The 23,814-nt window shown below is 31.1% G+C and overlaps 1 protein-coding gene across 6 annotated transcripts in view; it reads right to left on the bottom strand.

Moving 5' to 3' along the window:
• The window catches only part of Rps6ka6 (ribosomal protein S6 kinase A6), a 95,736-nt gene that overhangs the window by 12,219 nt on the left and 59,703 nt on the right, over window positions 1-23,814 (bottom strand). For all 6 annotated transcript variants that reach the window (XM_026410542.1, XM_026410537.2, XM_026410540.2 and 3 more), the window contains 13 exons: window positions 22,628-22,734; window positions 22,138-22,175; window positions 15,610-15,752; window positions 14,030-14,100; window positions 13,701-13,789; window positions 12,384-12,442; window positions 8,860-8,962; window positions 8,152-8,282; window positions 7,607-7,729; window positions 7,044-7,133; window positions 5,849-6,007; window positions 4,065-4,226; window positions 447-523 (listed from right to left, as the gene is read on the bottom strand). In XM_026410542.1, the coding sequence (XP_026266327.1) occupies window positions 447-523; window positions 4,065-4,226; window positions 5,849-6,007; window positions 7,044-7,133; window positions 7,607-7,729; window positions 8,152-8,282; window positions 8,860-8,962; window positions 12,384-12,442; window positions 13,701-13,789; window positions 14,030-14,100; window positions 15,610-15,752; window positions 22,138-22,175; window positions 22,628-22,734 (1,352 nt within the window). The remainder of the gene's footprint in view (window positions 1-446; window positions 524-4,064; window positions 4,227-5,848; window positions 6,008-7,043; window positions 7,134-7,606; window positions 7,730-8,151; window positions 8,283-8,859; window positions 8,963-12,383; window positions 12,443-13,700; window positions 13,790-14,029; window positions 14,101-15,609; window positions 15,753-22,137; window positions 22,176-22,627; window positions 22,735-23,814) is intronic.

The raw sequence follows: 23,814 nt of genomic DNA, 5'->3' as shown, positions 1-23,814 counted from the left end.
CTCTTGCCTAGCATGTGTGAGGCACTGGGTTTGATTCTCAACACTGCATATAAATAAATGAATAAAATAAAGTATAATTTTATTAAATATATATTGCTAGGAAAACTAGAATACAAGTACCTAAAAAATGAACATCAATAAGTTCAATGGGCAAGCTCCTATTGAAATACAATTATCTTATGATCAGGTAAAAACATTAAAAAGTAATATGCTCAATGTAAACAATTAAAATATAAATGTACACTTTATTCTAAAATTTTTATTCCACTTAAAATCCCTTTTCTAATTACTATAACTCAACAGTACCTCATATACAGTATGTTGTGGTTTTAATCTTTTGAAACGTTAGGAAGATTTTTCTTCAGGTTATTTTTTTCTATTCTCTTTGTAAGATAAAGATATATAGGTGAGATTTAAACAATAACATGAGGATATCAGTTTCTTACCCAGCCAACATCGTGTAAAAAAGGACTCCTAAACTCCAAATATCACAAGCAGCATCATATCCCTGCTGCATAAGAACCTAAGAAAGAAATATTCATTATGTGGTATTACTTATTATAAATTCAATTTTCCCATCCAAAACAAAGTTGTTTTGCTTCTAATAGTCCCACAAACGCTCACACTATTGAAGTGTAAATCAGTTTAAATACTTAATATTGTAAGTAGTCTTCTGCAATTAGCAAGCAGTGAAAAAAAAATGGCATTATAGATTACTTTAGTAACATGGACCATACCAAAAAACAACCTTGACTTTAAAGAGCTTTCACCCCTCCACACAGGACCTGAGATATACAAACACCTAAATTTAAGACTGATACGTACAGAGAGTTTATATTATAAGAGTACTAAGACTTTTAATTCTGACGCTGACTCTATGCCAAAGGTATTATTATTCCAATTTTGAAGATGAGGAAAGAGACAGATGTTAGGTAACTTGTCCAGCATCACAAAGCTAGGCAATAGTAGAGCAGGCATTCTTACTCTAGAATATGTGCTTTTAATATCTATCATAACTGCCTCTTTAGTACACGAGATGTGGTAGGATAATATTTTTTTCTTACATATGATGGATAAATGTATATTTTACATACAAGGCTGATGTATTGAGATCAGCAGTGTATTTCTAGACTACAAATACACATTTGATATATGTTGAATAGCTTTTTAAATTTTGCATACGTTTTTGCTCACTGGAACAGTATTAACAAAAATCAAATAATATCTTAATATTCATGTGGTATGAAGTTAATAGTTTGTTAGAAAAATAAAGATATGAAATTAAGCCTTTTGTATTTTTTAGAAAATAAGCCTACTGCTAAAGCCTCTAGACACAGAAACATTATTGATGCATTAACCCTGAGGACTACATCAACACTAGAATGGACTTTTTACCTATAAAAGGCTAAAACTATTAATGTTTGGTTTTACCAAATGGCAGGCATGAATAATGAGTATTTTACTGATTTAAAATTAGATATAATGAATTTTCTTATTCAAAGAATACATGTCCAATAGTGAGAAGCTAAAGAAGGTATCCCAAATTATTAAAACACATATACACAGAGGGACAGAGATAGGGAGGGAGATGGGAGAAGAAAAAGAGAGATCAATTTGCCTTAAGTAAATAATAGAAGTAGAGAATACAGTGGCCTTAATAAATACCACTATAGATAAACTACTCATATCAGAGTAAACTTAAGTTAGTATGCTCTAGTAAAACATAAACCTTTACCCCTAGCTCTTTTTGTGTTCTCATTACCTCTTATAGTTGTAAGAATCCCATATTTTCTCTGATTGCCTTAGGAAGCTTTGAAAGCTTCCCTGATTATCCATTGCATAGCCACACTTGAGGGCCATTGTTTAAGCTGGGTAGGTGAGGGTTAAACAACAAATAAGCTATTGGTATTTCATATTTCTATATCCTTGCCAGATTCTGTGGCATGCACCTGTAGTGCCATCTACTCAGGAGGCTGAGGCAGGATGATTGCTTGAGCCCAGAAGTCTGAGGCTAGTCTGGACAATATAGTGAGTCTTTTTCTCAAACAAAACAAAACAAACCATACTTTTATAACCTTCCTAGTTATGAGAAAGTGTGCAGGAGGTGTAACTCTGCTTAAATAGGGCTGACCATGAAAACCTGATACTTAAAACACATACTGTATGGGTAAAGAAGAAGCAATTCACTTTTGTTCTAGATCTAGTCTCAAATGTCCTACAATAGTGAGAACATGCACTTACAAAAGAAACATGGTAGGGAGATGTGATGAATAAAAATACAGTACAGAGGCTTTTTCACACGTTTTTACTTGCATTAAATTAAATACAGAGGAGAAGGAAATCACAATTCAAGTAATCACTGCCATAACTTTATCTGAAATTTGGTTTCTTAAGTTAGCAAAAAGTAAAATATACAGATATTGTCATTCCCTTTGCTCTAAAGTTTAAATTAATTCACATTTGGATCAAAACATATGCCAGAGCCAGTGCAAAGCAGGGTAACTTCAATATTACTTTATCAGAAGCTGCAGACACAACATTCCTCAGATCTGTCATAAGCTCCATTCAATCATGAACATTTAGACTTCAGTAGGCATTAAATACAAGTTTAATAATATGACATCATAATTTTTCCTTCATAAAGTAATAAAAAAAATGAAGATATATTAACTTTTGGGACACAGTTATGTAGTAAAGCACATCTATGAAGTAAACCTTAAGAGGTTGATTGAAGTGATGTATATCTTAAATGGTGAATGAATGTTCTCTCCCTATAATAAAGCTAAAGCTATAAAAATAAGTTGTTCTCTTAGTAAACCAGGACTCCATATGAACTATGATGAAATAATCTCAAATCATAAAAGGCCCATAAAACAGTGTCATGCCTGTTTTTAATATCAATATCTTAAAACAAAGGCTGGTCTGTAGCTCAGCAGTAGAGCACTTGCCTAGCAGGGACCTGGGTTCAATCCTAATGTAAATAAATAATATCTTAAAAAAGATTCATAAAATTTTAAAATGAGAACTTTTCATTATCAGAAAGTTATATTTCTATATTTCTAGTTTGATTATTAGAAAAATATTTTTCCAATAGCTACTTTAAATATATATTACATTAATATATAATACTATCTTGAAAGGGCTGACATTTATAAAAATAAAATCATAAAATATGCCTATGAGATATTACTTCATCTTTAAATTATTGTCCGATTTTTCCTGATTTGAAAATTCAAATTTTCAAACCTGAAGTAGAATTTTGATTTATATTAAACAATGATTTATACCAATTATAAATATTCATATATGTAAGAACAATTCCTAATTTACAAACAAACTTATACAGAAACTTTTGTAGCCAATGCCATCCCTAACTCATTTTTCACCAAACTTTCTTTCACTGCTGTGGCAGGTGCTAGTATCATAGTCTCTATCCCATGGTTGGAATAGTTAGTGCTTCCTATATATGAAATCTGCTCCTCTACTAAGCCAGTCTGACCTCTTCTATTTCTTCCCCCTGATATCTACATGTAAATGCATTTACCACTGTAAAATAAATAATGCCCTGTTTATAAAAATTCCTGTGTGGTTATTTTCTCTGGCAGTTAGAAGATCCTAAAGAAAATCGGGGACACCACTGACCTTATATATTATACATAATGCTAACTGATATAAATAATTGCATGTTCAGCACAAACTGATTTTGTTGCTAAGCCATTGTTAGGTTTTGAAAAATCATTTAAGTACTTTGAGCCTCAGTCTCCTCATTTAGAATATGTAATATGTTAAGGCTGTGACCTGTCTTTACCCTGTCTCCCAGTTCTAAAAATGGTACGATTCTAAAACTAGTATAAAGCCTGACAGAACAGTCTGATTATTATATTCAGATTGGTTTAAGATGCTCATTATTAGTCTGAATATTTACCTTAGGTATTACTGCAATTCACTAATTGAAAGAGTTTACAGCTGGGAAGGACAAGATAACTCAGCTTTTACCTGCCTGCCTTAACATATACATGGCATTGTTATGTTAATGAAAGGCAAACACAGAAGTATTTAAATACCTCAGGTGCTACAAAGTTTGCAGTGTAGCAGGGAGTTAAGAGAAGTCCATTTTCTCCTCGAAGCTGTTTTGCAAACCCAAAATCACAGATCCTAATTGAATCTGCATTCGCTGATTCATCCATGTATAAAATATTACTAGGTTTAAGATCACGATGAACAACCTTGAAAATAAAGTAAAAGAAGCATTACATTTATATAGCTAGCTAAATATTTGCCAAACAAAACATTTCAATGTTTCCCAGAAAAGAAACTCCTAATTATTACATATTGAAAATGACTACTGCTCTGATATATGGTCTAAAGTATACACAGAAAATTATCTCTTATCAGATATACACTCCAGTCTCCACTCAAGCCACCAGTGTTGTTAACCTTTTCCAATTTCAACTCTCAGTTCCACTTTTGGATATTATGGACTAAGACCTTACCAAATGTACCCCTACACACAGTAAACAACTTAAAAGCTGGATATAATATAAAAACTCAACTATATGAAGGTGCTGTGTGAATATAAGTAGAAAGAACCTGGTAAAAAACATACATTTGGTGCAAAGAAGAAATATAGTGATCTACATGAGTAGGTTCCGGTAACTGTGACTTTTAGCCCAGGGTTGTGTGCAATCCCTACAATACACAGTGGTGATAAAGACATGTATGGAAAATCCTGCAGTATTTCTGGCTTGAAGAAAAAGAAAATAGATTCTGGGGAACTATTAATGCTGACTCAGGAAATACTATATATAAGTGAAAGCCTGAACAGACTCCTGAATCAAAAATTTGTAAAACAGCCAGCTCAGGGAGGCTGAGACAGAAGGATCAAAGCCAGCCTCAGCAAAAATGAGGCACTAAGCAACCAGTGAGACCCTGTCTCTAAATAAAGTACAAGTAGGGCTAGGGATGTAGCTCAGTGGTGGAGTGCCCCTGAGTTTAATCCCTGGTAAACCATTCCCAAAAGTATAGAAGATGGTTAAAGTAGCTCCTATAAAGACAAAAGATAGGAAGAGACCAGAGCTGCTCCCCTCCAAATAGAAATTTTTAGTTCAAGAGCAAGTTGCCTTCTTTTTGAAGAGACAGGTATATCTGCACAAAGTGGTATCTGCTTATGATTCAAGCTATTCAGGAGGTTGAGATAGGAGAATGCCAAGTACATGACTGGGTTGGACAATTTAGCCTGACCCTATCTTAAAATAAATTTATAGGGTTAGAGATGTAGCTCAGTGGTATAAAACTTTCCTAGTATGTGTGAGGCTCTGGGGCTAACTCCCAGTGCTGAAAACAAAAACAAACAAACAAAAAAGACAGGAGGCAAAATAAGAAGTCTGCCTGCCTCTCCATCACAAATATATTAATATTCCAAATGTTTGGAATCTAAATTTCTTACTACATTTGGGAGAGTGAAATAAGGCACACAGGAGAACTACAAGAACTTCACATGTCAGGTATAATTTCAACAATTGTTACAATATGTCCTTCAATAATTGTTTCACTTTTAAGTTTGATTAGGTTCAATAATTTCAAAGGCAAGATTAGGCATATCTGTATAGTTCAAACCATGTTTAAAACTAATACACTATTAAATCAAGGCCAAGAGACAGAAGAAAACTAATAAAGCACTAGCCAATTTCTTTAATGCATAACCTTTACTACATTATGAGTTTTATTAGGATATTCTTTATTAAATATACAAGTGGCAGAAAAAGCAATTCATTTTAGGTGGCATCAACTCCTAATATAATTTCATGAAGATATGGGTCCCATAACTATATGGAAGACTATAACTTACTCCTTGACAATGAAGATAATCAACTGTCTTAGTTATTACATACAGTACATCACTAGCTTCCTGTTCTGAGAAACATTTTTGCTTGAGAATACGGTCCAGTAGTTCTCCTCCTTTCATCAAATCCGTAACAAGGTAAACATATCTACCATCATCAAAGACCTAAAAAAGAACATATTTTAAGGTGTTATTATTTGCAATTATAATTATAAACTGTTTAAATTATACTTACTTTGCAAGTGAACCTCTAGTATATAAAATAGATACATTATTTTTTTTTTTACTTTGGTAAGTTATAGTTCATCAAATGATATAAATGAAAAAGTAAAACTCCATGACTTTCAAATGATATACATCAAGTTTTTTAATATATTATAGCTATTTTTTCATCCCTAACAGTGAAGTTTTCTTTCCAACAGTAAGCATATTATTTGTCAGTCCATTTTCTGACCTGGTGTCTTAAGTATATACAGCATTCAAATAGTGTTTCAAAGAAAATAAATCAGAAAAATATTTATACCCTTTACACTCCAGGCATGTGGCATGAGAGGAGCATGTTTGTATGTGTACATACAAATATATGTTCATTTTACAAATACTGTTTAACTCAAGAAACAAAAAATCTATAATGCCACAGCCAACTGCTATATAATCAAGAAAATAAGCCAGGTGCAGTGGTGCAGTCCTGTAACCCTAGTGGCTTGGGAAGCAGAGGCAGGAGGATCACAATTTCAAAGCCAGTCTCAGCAAAAGCAAGGTGCTAAGCAACTCAGTGAGACCCTGTCTCTAAATAAAATACAAAACAGAGATGGGGATGTGGCTCAGTGGTTAAGAACCCCTAAGTTCAATCCCCGGTACCCTCCCCCAAAAAAGAGAAAGTAAACTCTTCAAGAACCTGGTAGACAACAACTACAGAATAATAAATGGTGCTAATTACAATGTTAACTACTTAACCAGCCAGAATATATTTAAGTAATGAAGACACTCTCTTTTAGCAACCACTATAGTGTTTTGTTCTGTTTGTTTTGTTTTTGGCATTCTATGAGAATAGGAATACAGAATCTTAGGAAAAGAGAAATAATGTGGTAAATTTAAAAGTCTTCACATTTTATAGTATGACATTATAAACAGTACAAATATAAAGATACAAGTCATAGCTTCTCTAATATAGATTATATTTATATTTCAAAATACTTACATCCTTTAAAGTAATAATGTTGGGATGCTGTCCATAGCGCATCAAAATTTCAATTTCTTCTGAGGGGTCTCGCTTACTTTTGTCAATGATCTAACAAATTGGATGAAAGAAAAAAAATCATTTTCTTTGTCTAAAATGAATGGAATATTTTCCGTTTGTTTATACATATAAACAGATACTTAAAACTCAAGGATACTGCTTATTACATTAATATTTAAATATGTTCTATTACTGAAACTTAACAAATAAGAACTTTCTTTAATATTATATTCCATTTCTCTGAGACTATATTAAATGATAATGTGTTCCAAATGAATTGTAACTGTCACTGCCACTCAATCTTAATATGGTATATTAAAAGTATTCAAAAGCAAAAATTTCATGAAATGCATTGTTCCACCAAAAAAAGCCTTGCAAAGAATTTCAAAATGAAAATATTCTTAGAATTCTTTTGCATCATATTATCTCTCCTCTCTCTTTTTTATTCCACTGAAAATGTCTGCAGTTAACCTATATTTTAAATTACAAATATCAAACAAACAAGTTAAGCTTAGTGACAATACCTTCACTGCAAATTCCAAGTTGGTAGCTGTATGTATACATCGCTTGCAAACAGAATAAGAGCCAACACCAATATCCTCTTTCAATTCATATACTTCACCAAATTGTGCAGCATTTCCATTTATCTGTTTTTATTTTAAAAAGTAAACAACTAAGAAGAATGAAATATTTTCACATTTTCTATCTTTTGTTCTAAATATATATTCATCTTAAATCTTAAAATCTCCAAAATAACTCATTCTAGAAAAGTTTTATTAATATTTATAAATTGGTTATACAGTTTGTGAATCAATTTAAATTACAAGCTTTCTGGTTTCTCAAGGCCAATATGATCAATCAATTAGATTTTGCCAACATGTTCTTGCAAATACAGATCATTAAGTATAATTTAAGGTTTTTAACTCTCTTTTTTTTCTGAACCACACAGAAACACATTTAAATTACTTTTTAAAAAAATTATGGAAAATCCACCATCAATAACAGAGAAAATAATTATCCCCAAACTTATATTTTCCCAAACTGAATAATGTGATTAAGTAGAATTTACCTGAACAACTGGCAATACGTTTGCACTTGTGATTGGAGTGATTTTATATTCTTCGGCAATAGAAGTTGCAACAAAGCTAAATCCTTTGAAAAGCTGATGAGCATTTGCACTAGCTGGCAAACCAGGAGAATCTAATGTTCAAATAAATATATAATTAAAATTATACAGAATTTTATGGTATAAAATGTGAGCAGTTTTTCAAATGTAAGGGAAACCATTAAACTTGACCATCTGACATACTATTTGATTTATACTATATCATTTGTCTCTCATCCCTAGTATGCATATTCCATGTGGTCAGTAATTTTTGTCTCTTTCGTTACTGCCACTTCCTCACTGTCTAGTACCTGGTAGGCATTCAATATTTGTTGAATAAATATATGACTAGATAACATAATCAGTAAACCATAGCAAAATCTGAACTGAGTCTGTATAATATATCTCCAATCTTATTTCTTGCCCTTTACCCTGTATTTCATTAGCATGTCAAAAGAATTACGAAATGGGAAAAAAAGTGCCTCCCACTTCTCTAGTCCCTGCTTCTCTGATAGATGTGTTCTATTTAAAGATTCTACTTCACAGGAGGCCAAGAAATGTTGTACATTACTCCTTGAAAACTTATTATTAATATTTTACTAAGGATTATAGTTTATTTAATCATCAATACAATAAAAATTGTGATTTTATGTGTAAGCGTGCATTACTTACCTTTGGGCGTTTTTGCAGTAAATTCAGGATCAAAACAAAAAGTATCATCTGGTTTTCCAGAAGCAGGTTTGAAAGGTGGTTGAACTTCTCTTTTATATAATTTCTAGAAATAACAGGGTAACACAAAATACTTAACATTTAAAATGTTATTATATATGTTGAGCATTCCTAGTCCAAAATCTTAAGTCAAAATGCTCCAAATTCCAAAATCTTTTGAATGTCAACATGATATTTATTGTGGAAAATTCCACAATAAATCTCACATGACAGGTTGCAGCTAAAATGCAGGCTGACTAAAAATCTTCTGTAAAATTACCTTCAGGTTATGTGTACAAGGTATATATGAAACATGAATGAATTTCATGTTTAGACTGGCCCCATCCCGAAGGTATTACATATGAATATACAAATATTAAAATCTGAAATCTATAATATTTATATTTCCAAACACTTTAGACAAAGTAAGGTGAGGTAGAACATAATATTCACAGTTCTTAAAATAAGACTCACAATTCCTTCAGATATCTGTTATTTAAATTCTTAAAAAATTTAGAGACAATGCCCCAAATCAATTGAGACCAAAAAACACAGCAATTATGCCACAACTTGCATTCACAAGGAATATAATATTCAATTTCAAGTATTAAAAAGCTGATTAAAATTCTCATTGGTGCTATAACCATATGGAATATGTCCTAATGTCAACCTGAAAATTAATCAATGTTTATATTATTAAAAATCAATAGTTAGACTATTTTCAATAAGTATGTATTTTAATTAAAGTACTATGATTTCCCATGGAAATGCACATTAAATTTACTATTTAGAGCTTTATTCACAGAATAAAATGCAGTATTTTAAAAAATATTTTTTAGATGTTGATGGACCTTTATTTTTTTCATTTATTTATATGTAGTACTGAGAATCAAAACCCAGGGCCTCACACATGCTAGGCAAGTGCTCTTACTACTGAGCCACAACTCTAGCCCATAAAAATGCAGTCTTGTTTAACAATCTCATTTGCTAAAATTTTTATATTTAAAAACACAGTAGGGTGGAGCAAGATGGCAGCTAAGTTCCTCTGGCAATCTTTTCTCACAGAAGCTCTGAATACCTATTCATCCATCAAACTACCTTCACAAAAGCTGATGAAATCAAGTCAGAGATCATAGTTCCAGTTTTTAGTATATAAAAAGGAAGCATCAAATAAGGCTGGAAGGAAAGCAATATAGTGCCTACAACAAACTTGCTTCATCACTAATGACACACTTAGACTGTAAGTGGAGGCATAGAATAAAATAGTCCATGCAAAAAGAACACAGGAATAGCCATATTTTTATCACATTAAACCAATCTTATTAAATGCAGAGACATGGAAAAGTCTCTATATAAGGATAAAAGGGTCAATTCAGCAAAGTTAAATAACAATCCTAAACATATATGTATCCAATACAGAAGTACCTAAATATATAATGCAAATATTAATATACCTAAAAAAGAGGTAGACTCGTACTACACTACTTAGGGACTTTTAACACCCTTATCTCAGCAATGGAGAGATCATCCAGACAGAATATTGACCCACAACGAGTGGAGTTAAAGTGCACCAGAGACCAGTTTTTAAACACTAAGACAAATATTTGAGGATATTCGTTAACTTAATTAAAATACTATACATATATCAAAGGACTGTTACTTAAATAATATGTATAATTTTCTGCTTTTACATGTTAGTTCAAAGTAAATTTAGTTTTAAAAGATAGAAAATATATGTATGCAACAATGTTTTAGAAAATTACTTTTTCACAGCTCACAGTTCCTTAAAAAAATTTAGAGAGAGTTACATTAAAGGAATTTTCACATATTGAAATATGTAAACTTTCCACTAATTTATTTAAATTAAAGACAATGAAGGGTGAGAAACGTTGATCAGTGGGTACTAAGTTACACTGGGGTAGAAATCAAAAGTTCTGTTGAACTATTGCATAATAAGTTCACTATAATAACAATAATGTACTGTACATTTCAAAAAATTTTAACAAAATATTTTGAACATTTTCAGTATAAAGAAATGATAAATGGGGTAAGGGGTTGTGGCTCAGTGGTAGAGCGCCTGCCTAGCACATGCTGAGTTTTATCCTCAGTATCACATAAAAATAAATAAATTAAATAAAGGTATCGTGTTCAACTACAACTAAAAAATTAATATTTTTTAGGAAAAAGAATGATAAATATCAGAGGCGACAGACATGTTTACTCTGATTTAAACATTAAAAAACATACATGTCTCTAAACATTGCATGGTACCCCATACACAAGTACATATTTATGTTTTAATGTATTAGTTAAAAATATAAATCTAAAAAAATAAACAAACTATTTAGATATAGAAATGGGAGAAATGTACTTTCCTTTTTTCTAGGTAAGTGGAAAGGAAGAATAGAAGAGCACTGTGAGAAAATGAAAAAGGAATACAAAGATACCTAAGATTTACAGAGATATGACAAAGAGCTAGCTCCCATGCATGCATGCCCACTCAGTGGTGTTTGGGGGTATTACAACCAATGGATTACAACCAATGGATTACAAGATGATACGGTTTTGCAATAATCAAATTTTGCCAACTGAAACTGTGCATGGTGGCACACGCCTGTAATCCTAGTGGCTTGGAAGGCTGAAGCAGGAGGATCATGAGTTGAAAGCAGGCCTCAGCAAATTAGTGAGGCCCTAAGTGATCCACTGAGTTGTTGTCTCTAAATGAAATACAAAAAAGACTGGGGATGTGGCTCTGTGGTTAAACACCCCTGAGTTCAATCCCTGGTACAAAAAAATAAAATAAAATTGCCTACTAAAACCTGTTCTACAAGCCAGAGGAAGAAATGATTTGATCAGTGAATAGCAGCTTTCTATCTCTGCATTAAAATAGATACTCTTTTCCTTTTGGGGGATTTCAATACTCATGACAGAACCACATAATATCAAAAATGTTTAACTATGATTAACACATAAAATATATAAAGCTGATCTATAAATCGAACAAAAACTAAATCTAAGAAACTCTTATTAGTTTGAGAAGAGCAAATTTTAAAAATCTATACATGACCCAGTAGAATTTATCAGTTTGATTTCCTATCCTGTCAAAATTTAATAAGATTGTTTGTAAGATTCTTAATACATTTAAATTTTTCAATTAAATATACCTTACATTCTTCATATACATTTCCTATAAGAATCTGCTACGTACTTCACACCCTTTCCCTTTTTCTTCCTCTTATATTCCCTAGCTTAGAATAAGGGCAAAAGATTAACTACATTTAACAGATATAACAATTGATAAAACAAAAATATACCATTACCACACACCTACTGGTTCATGATAAATTCAATGATTTGCAATATTTATAAAAAAGAATCTCACTCTAAATATGACACATGGATTATCAGCAAAGTCGATATATTTTACTTATAATTTTTATGCTCCTTCTAATATAAAGTTATTTAAAAAAACTTTCTACTCAACTTACATTCCAGTCAATATTTGCAAAAAAAAGATGTCTTTTAATTTCCTCAACTCCTTCTGAACCTATAAAAATGGAAAGAATACTTTAATGGCATGCTTTAAAAAAATCTTGCTACTTGGTTTAATTGGCTATTATCTGTTAATAGGATTATACACATTTCATAGATTTCTCAAAGTGAAAACATCTATGATTTCTTTTCTGGCATGTTATTCATTTGTCTTTTTACTTCACTACAATAAAAAAAAACCTGATGTGCTGAGAACCCTTAGCCAAGTAGGTATGACAATTGCCTTGGACATTTGCAGTGACATTGCATGTATGTTTGAGAAAGGTGACCCTGCTCAAGGACCAGGGTGGATCCGGGTTTAGGGAGGATCCTACTGGATTAGGGCGGATCCAGGTTTAGTGTGTATCCTGCTGGGAATAGGGAGTATCCTGCTCCTTGGGTTTAGGGCAGTTCCAGGTTTAAGGTGTACCCCTGCTGGGAATAGGGCATATCATGCTGCCTCAGGCATGCCCGCTCCTTGAGTTCCTGCTGAGTTCTCCTGGGATTCAAAAAGTATTTGGGACTCGGAGCCTGGTGGAATACATGGATTTGGCCCAGAACGTGGATTTCCTCAGAACCTGTGTAGGTGTGTAGAGTGCCGGTGTGAGTTCGGGAATAAAGAGTTGCTGTTTGAATCTACAAGGTGTGAGTGACTCGTGATTTTGTGCCCAGCCAGACTGTGGCACTGATGTTCATAATGAACTGTACAGGGTAGTGAATTCGTGTTCAATATAACATTAAAAGTATATTTTCTTTACTTCATAATTCAACCCAATACCTCAGGTTTGTATGACAAATTAAAAACTACAAGGAATAAAGTCATTCTATTATTTTAACTAAACAATTCAAATAGGATAATAGGATCACATCTAGATCCAGAGAAAGGCTATCAGAAAGTAGTCATATAATAAGTATCAATGGCAACATTCTATTTACTTTGAAAAATATTAGGAAGAACAAAATAATTATCCTCAAATATCTAAAAGGATTACCTATACAAGGTAAGATTCTGTGAATTATGTCAAAATAGGTAATCCATAACATATACATACTGATATACATAAAATAAAAGTTTTGATTAACTAGTCTATTTTTTAACCTTTTAAACTTTTATATAATAAAGTTTATTGTTTCTAGAACAAAATGCACAATTCCAGGCATAATTGTGTAGCAAACGCAAATGAACTTAACACTTAAAACAAGTAAGAATAAAGATGTAGTTATACTCCCCAAGTTGCAGTATATAATTTTAAAGATAAGAAAATAAGCATTACCCAATCTATTTGATGGATTTCTTTTGAATAACATCCTTAGAAGACTCTGTGCTTCAGCACTAAGAAACTGAGGCATTCCAAGTTTTGCTCTGAAAAAGAGTATTTTAAAAAATTTTACTTAAACTGATCACACTTGTAAATGGACAAATCTAAAAAGAAATCTTAACTTTTTTTTTTTTTTTTTACAATGGCAAATAGTGTCCCTTTTATTTTAGGGAATATAACAAAACATTAAAATGTTCTTTTGCCTCAATGTAAAATCAAATTAATTTTCCCCAAACTGAAAGCAAGTGATTTGTTTCGAAAATAAAATGAGTGTGCATACTTACTTTAATATCATATTCATGGTCTCATTTCTGTCTTTACCTTGAAATGGCAGAGTACCAGTAAGCATTTCAAACTAAAAGAATAAAATAACCTCAGAGTCAATTTAGCACAACTTAGAAAATATAATAAAATTTCTCAGAAAAAAACTTGAAACTTGTAGTACATGATCATTAAATTATTCAAGATTTACATGAGACTGGGTCAAAATAGAACTAGAAAACTTGGTCACTTAAGGAAATAACATTGTTGACATGGGAATCTTAACCACCCCTCAAATGCTACATTTGTTAAAAGTAAATTCTTTCCCCTCTAGCTGTCATTACCATTTTCTATTAATGTACCACTCTTTCAATCCCTAAATTTCATAAATTTTAGTGATACCTTTTTCTTTGATCTTTACCCTTGCTTTCATCTGTATCACTTAAACTGTTATTAAAGTTAGTCATGACTTCATTTGAAATGATTTCCTCTTCTTAAATTCTAGAATCTTACAAGTGTCTTGTAAGGTGTTCTTTTAGTCACCCTATTTCTAGTTTCTTATACTTCCAATCCACTTATATATTGCTGCCAAAGCTAATATTCATAAAGCACATATTTTCTCTAACTTGCATCCTGTTTAAGAATCTACAATATTGTATTACTTCTCAGAAAATCAACACAAACACTTACAGGTTTGCAATTTCACTTCCTCCAACTTTGCCCTCTTTCTTCACTACTCTAGTCAAACTAGTTCCCAAAGCCTTTGCTAATATCATCATAATCCTCTCCTTGACATGCAATGATTCAAATTTTACCTATCACTCAAGGCATAACCTGAGTTCTAGCTCCCCTACTTTCTCTAGATCAACTTTTATGAAGTTTCTCTGAATCCTAAAGTACTTCTGGATAGTTTATTTAGCTATTGCAATTGTTTCCATAACCAGATTGTATGTATTTTAGGTCAGATAAAATGCCAAATATACTTCAAATCAGTTTCCACCTCACTGATGTGTCATACACTGTGTCATTCAGTGATAAATAGGCAAAGTGGATTATCAGATGTCAGAAGCAAATTATATCTATCATCCTACTCACTGCTATATATTCTATGTGTAATCTCATATCAAATTAGTCAGTCTGTCTTTAATAAGCATCTAATAAATGATCCCTAGTCTAATTACTGTGTGATGAAAAGTAACACAAAACACAAGTCTTCCTTTCAAGAGGATTACATTCTAGGCAATGCCTGAAACAAATGGACAATAAGACATTGTATGTTAAGGTGACAAACTCTGAGATATCAAATTAAAATAAAAAATAACTGCTAAAATCAGCATTCTGAAATCTAGAATCTGAAATACCTGTTCAAAGTCTCAAATTTGTAAAGTTTATAACAATGCTGCCATTTACCTTTGTAGTAACAACTTCAAAAGACTAAAATCCTAATTATTTTAAAACAGCTAGCCAACCACAACTTTTAAGCATTAATCTTGAATTAACAGAAGCTTATTTTTAGTGACACATTCCAAAATTTTAACTAAACTAAAATTCTAAATAATATGAACTATATTCTGACATGATTAATAAAAATAATACTACTTACCATAAGTACACCATATGACCACCAATCAGCACTCTGTGAATGGCCTCTCCTGTTTACTACTTCAGGAGCCATATACTCCACTGTACCACAAAATGAGTAGGCCTTCTTTTCCTGATCTACTGACTCCTTGCTGAGTCCAAAGTCTATAACAACAATATAAAAACATTGAAAACCTTCAGAAAATAGAAAACAACAACAAAAAAATAAGGTGTTAAACATGAAAACAATTAATGGACAGTCTACAATTACTCCTAAGAAAACTATACAATGAGACCAATAATAGAAAACAGCCTATATTTCATAATGATACACTTGAAGAAGTGAAATACTGTTGGATTAAATCTCATGATCATAATACCTACCTTCAGGTCTGTGCTACAGTATCATGCAACAGTTTTGAAAGAATAACATTTAAATCAAAGTTGTCATATGGACCTAAACTTTAAAACAGGCAAAGGCGAGGTAGCAATTTAGAGTTTTAAAATATTAAAAAAGCAAAATTTTGCTAAGGCAAGTTGCATTTTTGTTTAAAGCCTTCAAAAAACTAAATATATGAATATAAAATCAATTTTATTTTTATTTACTAGGAATAGAGATTTGTAAATTGAAATTTTAAAGGTACCATTTTAACACTCCCCAAATCCCAAGAAACCCACAGGCAAAAATATACAAAATATATGCAAAATTTGTATGCTGAAAATTGAAAACTTTCATGAAAGTAATAAAAGTAGACCTAAATAAATAGAGAGAAATATTGTGTTTATTGGCTGGAATATTCAATGTTGTTAAGAGGTCACCTTTCCAAAAACTGATCTATGGATTCAATTAAAAACTTCAATAAAAACCCCTGTGATTTTTTGTTAATTCAACAAATTGATTCCAAAATTTATATGAAAAGACCAAACCTGTACCTTCTCTTTCCCTCCACTGCTAACATCCTCTGCCCCATGATGTGCATGGTTTATTCTACTAAATCCCCTTCTATTTTTATTACTATTTTCATTAGTACATTAAAATTATATATGAAATCTGTATTCATTGTGGTACATTTGTACATGGATACATCATAATCTGGAAATTTCATTCCCTGTAACTTTCTCATGTTCTCCCCTAATCTCTTCCTCTCAAACCCCTTCCACTACTCTACTGGTCTTCTCTCTATTTTCATGAGATTCGGTTGTTTTTTTTTCCTATTTTTTTAAATCTACAAATTCCACATATGCAAGAAAACATTTGACCCTTGGCTTTCTGTGTGTTTTTTTTTTTTTTCATCTCACTTAGCATGATGTTCTCCTGTTGCATCCATTTACCAACAAATAACATAATTTTATTCTTCTTTATGGCCAAGTAAAACTCTATTGAACATGTACACATTTTCTTTATCCATGAGTCTTTGGTGAACACCAAGAATAATTCCATAACTTGCTGAGTGTGTCACTGTTAAAAGATGTTAGTGTTATACATCTAAGTCCATTTCCCCTGTAAGTCCTACAACTTCTACTGTATGATTTTGCATACTGCAGTGATAAAGATCACATTAGGACCCACTGTAACAGAAGTGGCTATATATTGCCAAATGATTTATTGGAATATTGCAAAAACAATTCCGTTGAAAGTCATATTTTTAAACAAGTCATGCCAGAATAGGAAAAGTATTAATAAAAAATCCATCCTCATGCCAAAAGCAAAGATTAATTCAAAATGGATCATAGACCTATATTCTCATAAAATTTTAAACTATAAATTTCCAAAAGAAAATGTAGAAAGAAAAACTTGGTGAATCTGTGAGATAAGAATTTCTTAGATACAACATCAAAAGTATAATTCATAGAATAAAAAAAGCTGATGTACTGGATGTCATCACAATAAAAACTGGTCTTTAAAAATATTCTAAGAGAATCAAAAAGAATCTAGTTGGGAGAAAATATTTGCAAATCACATATTAGATAAGTGACTTATATTTTTAGTATATAAAACCCACAAAATTCAATATGAAAAAAAATAATCTATTTTTTCCAAATGGGCAAAAGATTCAAAGAGGCACTTCTCCAAAGAAACCTATATACGACAAAATGCTCAGTTTCATTAGTTATTAGAGAAACACAAAATAAAACCATAATTAGATATAACTCAATGTCTATTAGAATAGCTAAAATAAAACATACTAACACCAGGAACTGGAAAGGATAAAGGGCAACTATGGGTCTCATACACTGCTAGTGGAAAGGCAAAATGGTACAACCAAGCTGGGAAAAAGTGTGGAGGTTTCTTATTAACTATACACTTACCATATGATCAAGTATGTCATACTTAGGTGATTACTCAAGTGAAATAAAATGTATGTTCATGCAAAAACTTATATACAAATGTTTACTGCACTTTTTTTCATTACTGCCCCAAACCGGAAATAATCCAAATACCCATTAATTGCCAAATGGATAAACAAACCAAGGTACCACCATAAAATGGAAATATCACTAAGCAATTAAAAAAGTAGTGATACATTCAACAATACAGAAGAATTTCAAATGCAGTACCCTAGACAAATACAGCTGGGCTTAAAAGGCCATATAATGTATGTCTATGTTTATATACTTCGTGGTAAAGGCAAAACTGTAGTAACAGAATGTAGGTTGTTGTTAGCTTGAAGTAAAGGGAGGACTGATTTTTAATGGTCTAATTTCAGGAGCTATAGAACTATTTTGTACTATTATCTTGTTGCTAGTTATAAAAGTATAGTATTTGTTAAGACTTGCAGAATAATTTTTTAAATAAAACTTTATATTTTAAAATAATTGCAGTTACATAAAACATTACAGGCATCTTATTTACTCTTTCCCCAGTTTCCCTCATGATAACATCTTGCAAAATCATAATACAATAAAATAGCCAAGATATTGACACTGGTGCAATCAAGATATTCATTCCCATTACAAGGATCAGAAAGATCAGTTTTACTATATGTGAATTATACACAATTTTAAAAATAAAAAGCTACAAGACCAATATGGGTCACATTAGATTGGGTAGAGAGAAGTAATGGGAGGGGAGGGGAGGTGGGGGAATGGAAGGACAGCAGAATAAAATAGACATTATTATTGCTGTGGATATATTCATGACTGCATGACCAATGTAATTCTGTAACCTGTACACTTAGAAAAATGAGAAATTATATCCCATCTCATTCAAATGTATGATATGTCAAGATCATTGTACTGTCACGTGTAACTAATAAAAAAATAAATAAAATAAAAAGCTACAAGACCAATATTACGTCTTATGATAGAAGACAACAATAACAATTTTAGGGCCCCTCAATGCAGATTTTCTCTCAAATGCTCAATATTTTCATTTAAAGTATCTCTTATCCTTATTTAATAACTTTATATACTATAATTTTAATTTTTAAAAATCTTTTTAATCTTAAATATTAACTTGTTGTATTTTGAGACTTTTAAGACATGCACATTCCTTTTAGAAAATTAAATATTAGAAAATTAAATATAATAACAGTCTTTGAGGTCAGTTCAGCTGCATCTCTTATAGAGAAGGATACTGGCTTCTTTGTTCACTTCAGGGAGAGGGGGAAAAGGAAGAGAATGTTTTTTGTCTTTCTGTTACTTTCCAGAGATTTACGCCAAGAGATAAAAAGTTCCTTTGTCATAAAATTTCTGACAAAACTGATGTTTAACACTAAAGTCTGCTCAACAATTAAATGACAAAAATTTTACCATTATAAAACAAGCCACAAGATTAAATGAGATAGATATTAAACACTGGTTTTTCCAAGCAACTAGTTTGGAAAAAAAATATAGAAATCAGTGACATAAAGGAAGGGTTTTGGGAAGAGGAGGTCAAGAGTGTATTTCACATCATTGCAAACTTAAATGACTCTAAGATTTTAAATTTTAAAATGCATGCCCAGAACACAATCAATTTGATGAGGATTTATAATTAAGCAAAAGTAATTCCAATGATAAATTACTAAAATGATTTTCTTATGTACACATTTTCTCTAAAATACTTAAGAACTGTGTGATTTAAATTTTTATACATTTCTCATTCCTACCTTTCTTACCAACCCCTAAATTATGGCCCTCAAAACCATATTATAGCAACTACAGAATTTAAGTCTGAGTTCAAGTTATATTTTTAATGAGTTATTATTATTACATATTTTTCTACCAACAGGCAAGTCCTTCTATAATTAAGATATTTTTATACACTATAGAGGGTAAGTTTCAGAAATATTAAGTCATGTACAATATAAATAGTGCACAAGCAAGTATGCAGATATCTGTGGATACCTACTCTCCTTTTAGTAATGTTTGGCTATACAATCTAATCTCAGTATGAGACAAATAATCCTGAAAGCACCATTAAAGCAGAAACTTTTCTATAGTCCAATGCCATTCCACAGTAGCTTGTTAAAACATTAGGTCCATTCCTAAGGTTTCTTTTGCAATACCAGAAATTGAATCCAGGGGTGCTCTTACCTTGAACTGCATCCCCAGTCCTCTTAATTTTATTTTGAGACAGTCTTATTAAATTTCCCAGACTAGCCTTGAACTTGTGATACTTTTGCCTCAGCCTCCAGAATAAATTGGATTATAGGTCGATGCCACTAACATCCAGCTGTCTTGAGAAGCTTGAATATCAACAGGTAGGGGGAAAAAGACCAATGCTTTTGTCTAAGATTACTCTTGGGAAAGTTTACAATGTTGGAGATGATTCTGCCTAGATAAGACATTCCTAAATCACTGTAGTCCACCTAGAGCCCACTGGTATCAATGAAAACAGCAATCAGCCTGCTATATTTTGATTATAGTGTTTAAAATGTCAAATAGAAAATAGGAAAAGAAAGAGAAGGAAAGACAAAGCAGGGGAAAAGGGCAGAAAAAGAAGAAAAATTAAAAGGAAGGAAGGAAGTATAAAGAAATTAAAGAAAAAATATAATAGAAGAAAGTTTTAAAATAATTGCTGTAAAGGGTCTCACTTTAACAAACCTTACTGGAATACTTCTGAGGTTTAATCCACAAGAGTACTTTTTATCACAAAACTCTGAATTAGGTTATAATCATAAAACTATAAATCACCAAATAATATTCATTATTGTATATTTCCTTTAAAATAAATAGTAGTACAACTGTAACAAAAATACTCTGCATTGTAAGAAGAAATAATAAGTCATATTTTCTTACTATCACATACCTTGTGTCCAGTGCTTATAAACTAACATTGATCCTAACTACTCTTTCCTCCTCAGCCAGTTTAAGTCTCTAAAAGCTATAAAAAAGCAGAATTTCAATTAGAAGACTAAATATAATACAACTTAGCATAATTATTCACCCAACTAAACTTACTGTGGTGGAGAGATAAAGGTAAAATTTATTCTACTCTTTTTTCCATCTCCTTTTGTCATCTCTGACAAAACAGATATGACATATTAAGAAAAAAATGAAAGGAGCAATTAAATTCCAATTAGCTTTTTGATTAAAGTTCAATTGCTTTAAAATAAAAAAATTATATGTTATATAAAATTTCAAAATTCTTTTGTTCTTTCTTCATACATTTTCTTTTCAGCTTTCAATCCCTTGCAAACTTACACTGTTTCTTAGATATATGAAAAAGAGAATCAGGCTATGAAACAATAAGATTCACTAAAATTTGTATTAACTTTGACACATTTACTTTTGTTTTCAAAGTAACACCTTTATACTTTAATTTTACATTGATGCAGTACACTAAGGAATTTAGAGCAACTAACCTTCTAAACTTCTACCAGTATAAAATTGTCTGTAAAGATCAAATTTTCATTTTATCTCTTTTCTTGCATGCTGATAATTAAATGTAGAATTTACTATCTACTCAAAGCATATGTAAACTTTGAGATTGGTCCACTCAGCAAAATGCCTTTGAAATCCATGCAAATTATATCAAGAATTAATGGAACTTTCCTTTTCATTGCTGAATAGGATTCCATTATATGGATGCATCACTGTTTATCCATTCACCCTTTGAAGAACACCTGGGTCTTTTCCAGTCTTGGGTTTTTACAAACAGAGGAGCTTTGAACATTCATGGATAGGTCTTGGTGTGAATGTAAGTTTTTACTTCTCCAGCTAAACAGGAGAGTGATTGCTATGTGGCTCTACAAAACTAGTTTATATAATACTCTCAGAATAATAAAATTATAGATATAGAACAGAAAAGGGTTTGCAGAGTAAATAAATGGGGAGAGAGGTTGTCACTATATTTCAAACATCATGAGTATTGTAAAATCTTTCAGTCTATGCTGAAAATAAGATCATGTATTTTAGGTAGAAAATCAAACACTTTTATTTGTACAGTGCCTGAATTTTAAATTATAATTAAAATTTAATAAAAGCTACCTAATCTTTAATTAAACTTATTTCACTAGATTAACGAAATGCAAATCAAATGATGAAAGAAAAAAAGACTGAGACAAACAGTAAAATAATGAAAAATGAAAAACATTGGGTTTAGTACATATGAAAATTTGCATACCTGTTAACTTGATATGTCCTATTTCATCAAGCAAAATGCTGCAAAACAAAATTCACATTCAGTAAGATGGAATAAAATATTTCATATAATACATTTATATAAAAACATCATAAATTTAAAACAGGTCATTATTTGGTATATTAAAAAAAATTTAAGTAATTAACTTAAAACTAAAGTTTGTTTGTATGAAGATTACTTTTCACAAATTAGTTTCATTATGTAATTCAGGGATTGTGGCTCAGCAGTAGAGAACTCGCTAGCACGTGCGAGGCGCTGGGTTCAATCCTTAGTACCACATACAAAAATAAATAAATAAAATAAAGGTATTGTGTCCAACTACAACTAAAAAATATTTAAAAATTAAAGCATGTAATTTTTACAGAATTTCTTATGATTTTTTTAAAAAAAAACTTAATGGGTTATGTCAAAATGTAGTTCTCATAGTAGAAATATAAAAAAACAGTGATACATAAGGAGAATATAGTTTTACTTTTCTGGCTTCAGGTCTCTATATACAATTCCTAATTGATGCAGATGATCCAAAGCAAGGGCCAGTTCTGCGAGGTAAAATTTCACATCTTCCTCTGTAAACAGAACCTGAAATAAAATAATAATATACCATTTGATCTTTCTTCTAATATTGAGTATTTTAAAAAATGTACTTCTTTAAAAACCAGTAGACAAATTTGGGAAAATAATAAGAAAATGAGTGTAGTCAATTCTTATTGATTGGAATAATGATTATGTATACAAAGAATTAAGATTTCTAGATAGGTGAAACTAATTTCTTTATGAATCTTTTTTTCTTAAATATTACCCATTTTAATGTTAATCTTTCTAAAACATGATATTTTTATATCTTCTTATACTAAGTATACTACATACAATTCACCCTTTTTGATTATCTTGTGGTACACTTAGGTATTTGAAGTATATGATATTTTGCTTTAACACTGGTAATTCCATTATTTGTTACTCTCTTTTTCACCATCTACTCTCACTTCTCAGGTATTTCATTTCATTCAGCTATAGAAACTGAAAGTCTCTAATATACCACTATGAATTGTTAAACTAGTAGCTATTATATCACACACAATTCTAAACTCATCTCCTATCTAAGAGGTACCTCTAAGCCTCTTCTGTTAGCAAAGTTTATGAGTTTAATGACACTGTATTCCAAAATCTTTCTGTGCTTGGAAAGAGAGCTGTTATAACAAAATGAACACAGTATTAAACTTGAAACCAGAAAACACAGTTTAAAATCAGACATCACTTAGCCCCCTTAGCCTCAGTTTCTAAGTCTAAAAAATAAGGAAAATATCTGTATTATTTCCCTCGGTTCTTGTCAGAATTAAATTAGTTTATATGGGGCAAAAATATTTTTAAACTATAAAATGTTTTATGTACAACAAGAAGCTATTGTTGTAACAGTTTACATCTATATTCATTCACAAGTAAATGTTAATTTATATACCAAATTTGGAACTATTCCATGATTACATGTAAATTTTAGAGATTATTAAGGGCTTCCAATTGGCAAAAGTGGTTTTTTTTAGCCCTGAGTTATTTTCATTAAAAAATGGGTCATTAATAAGGCTCAAAATTTGAATAAAATATCATAAAATCCATTAACCAGTTTCGCCATTTAGTATTATGGCCACAACATTTCACAATACA

Source organism: Urocitellus parryii, chromosome X (genome assembly GCF_045843805.1).
Source record: "Urocitellus parryii isolate mUroPar1 chromosome X, mUroPar1.hap1, whole genome shotgun sequence".
In the NCBI taxonomy this organism is placed as follows: domain Eukaryota; kingdom Metazoa; phylum Chordata; class Mammalia; order Rodentia; family Sciuridae; genus Urocitellus; species Urocitellus parryii.
This window is presented reverse-complemented; position numbering and strand designations above follow the sequence as displayed.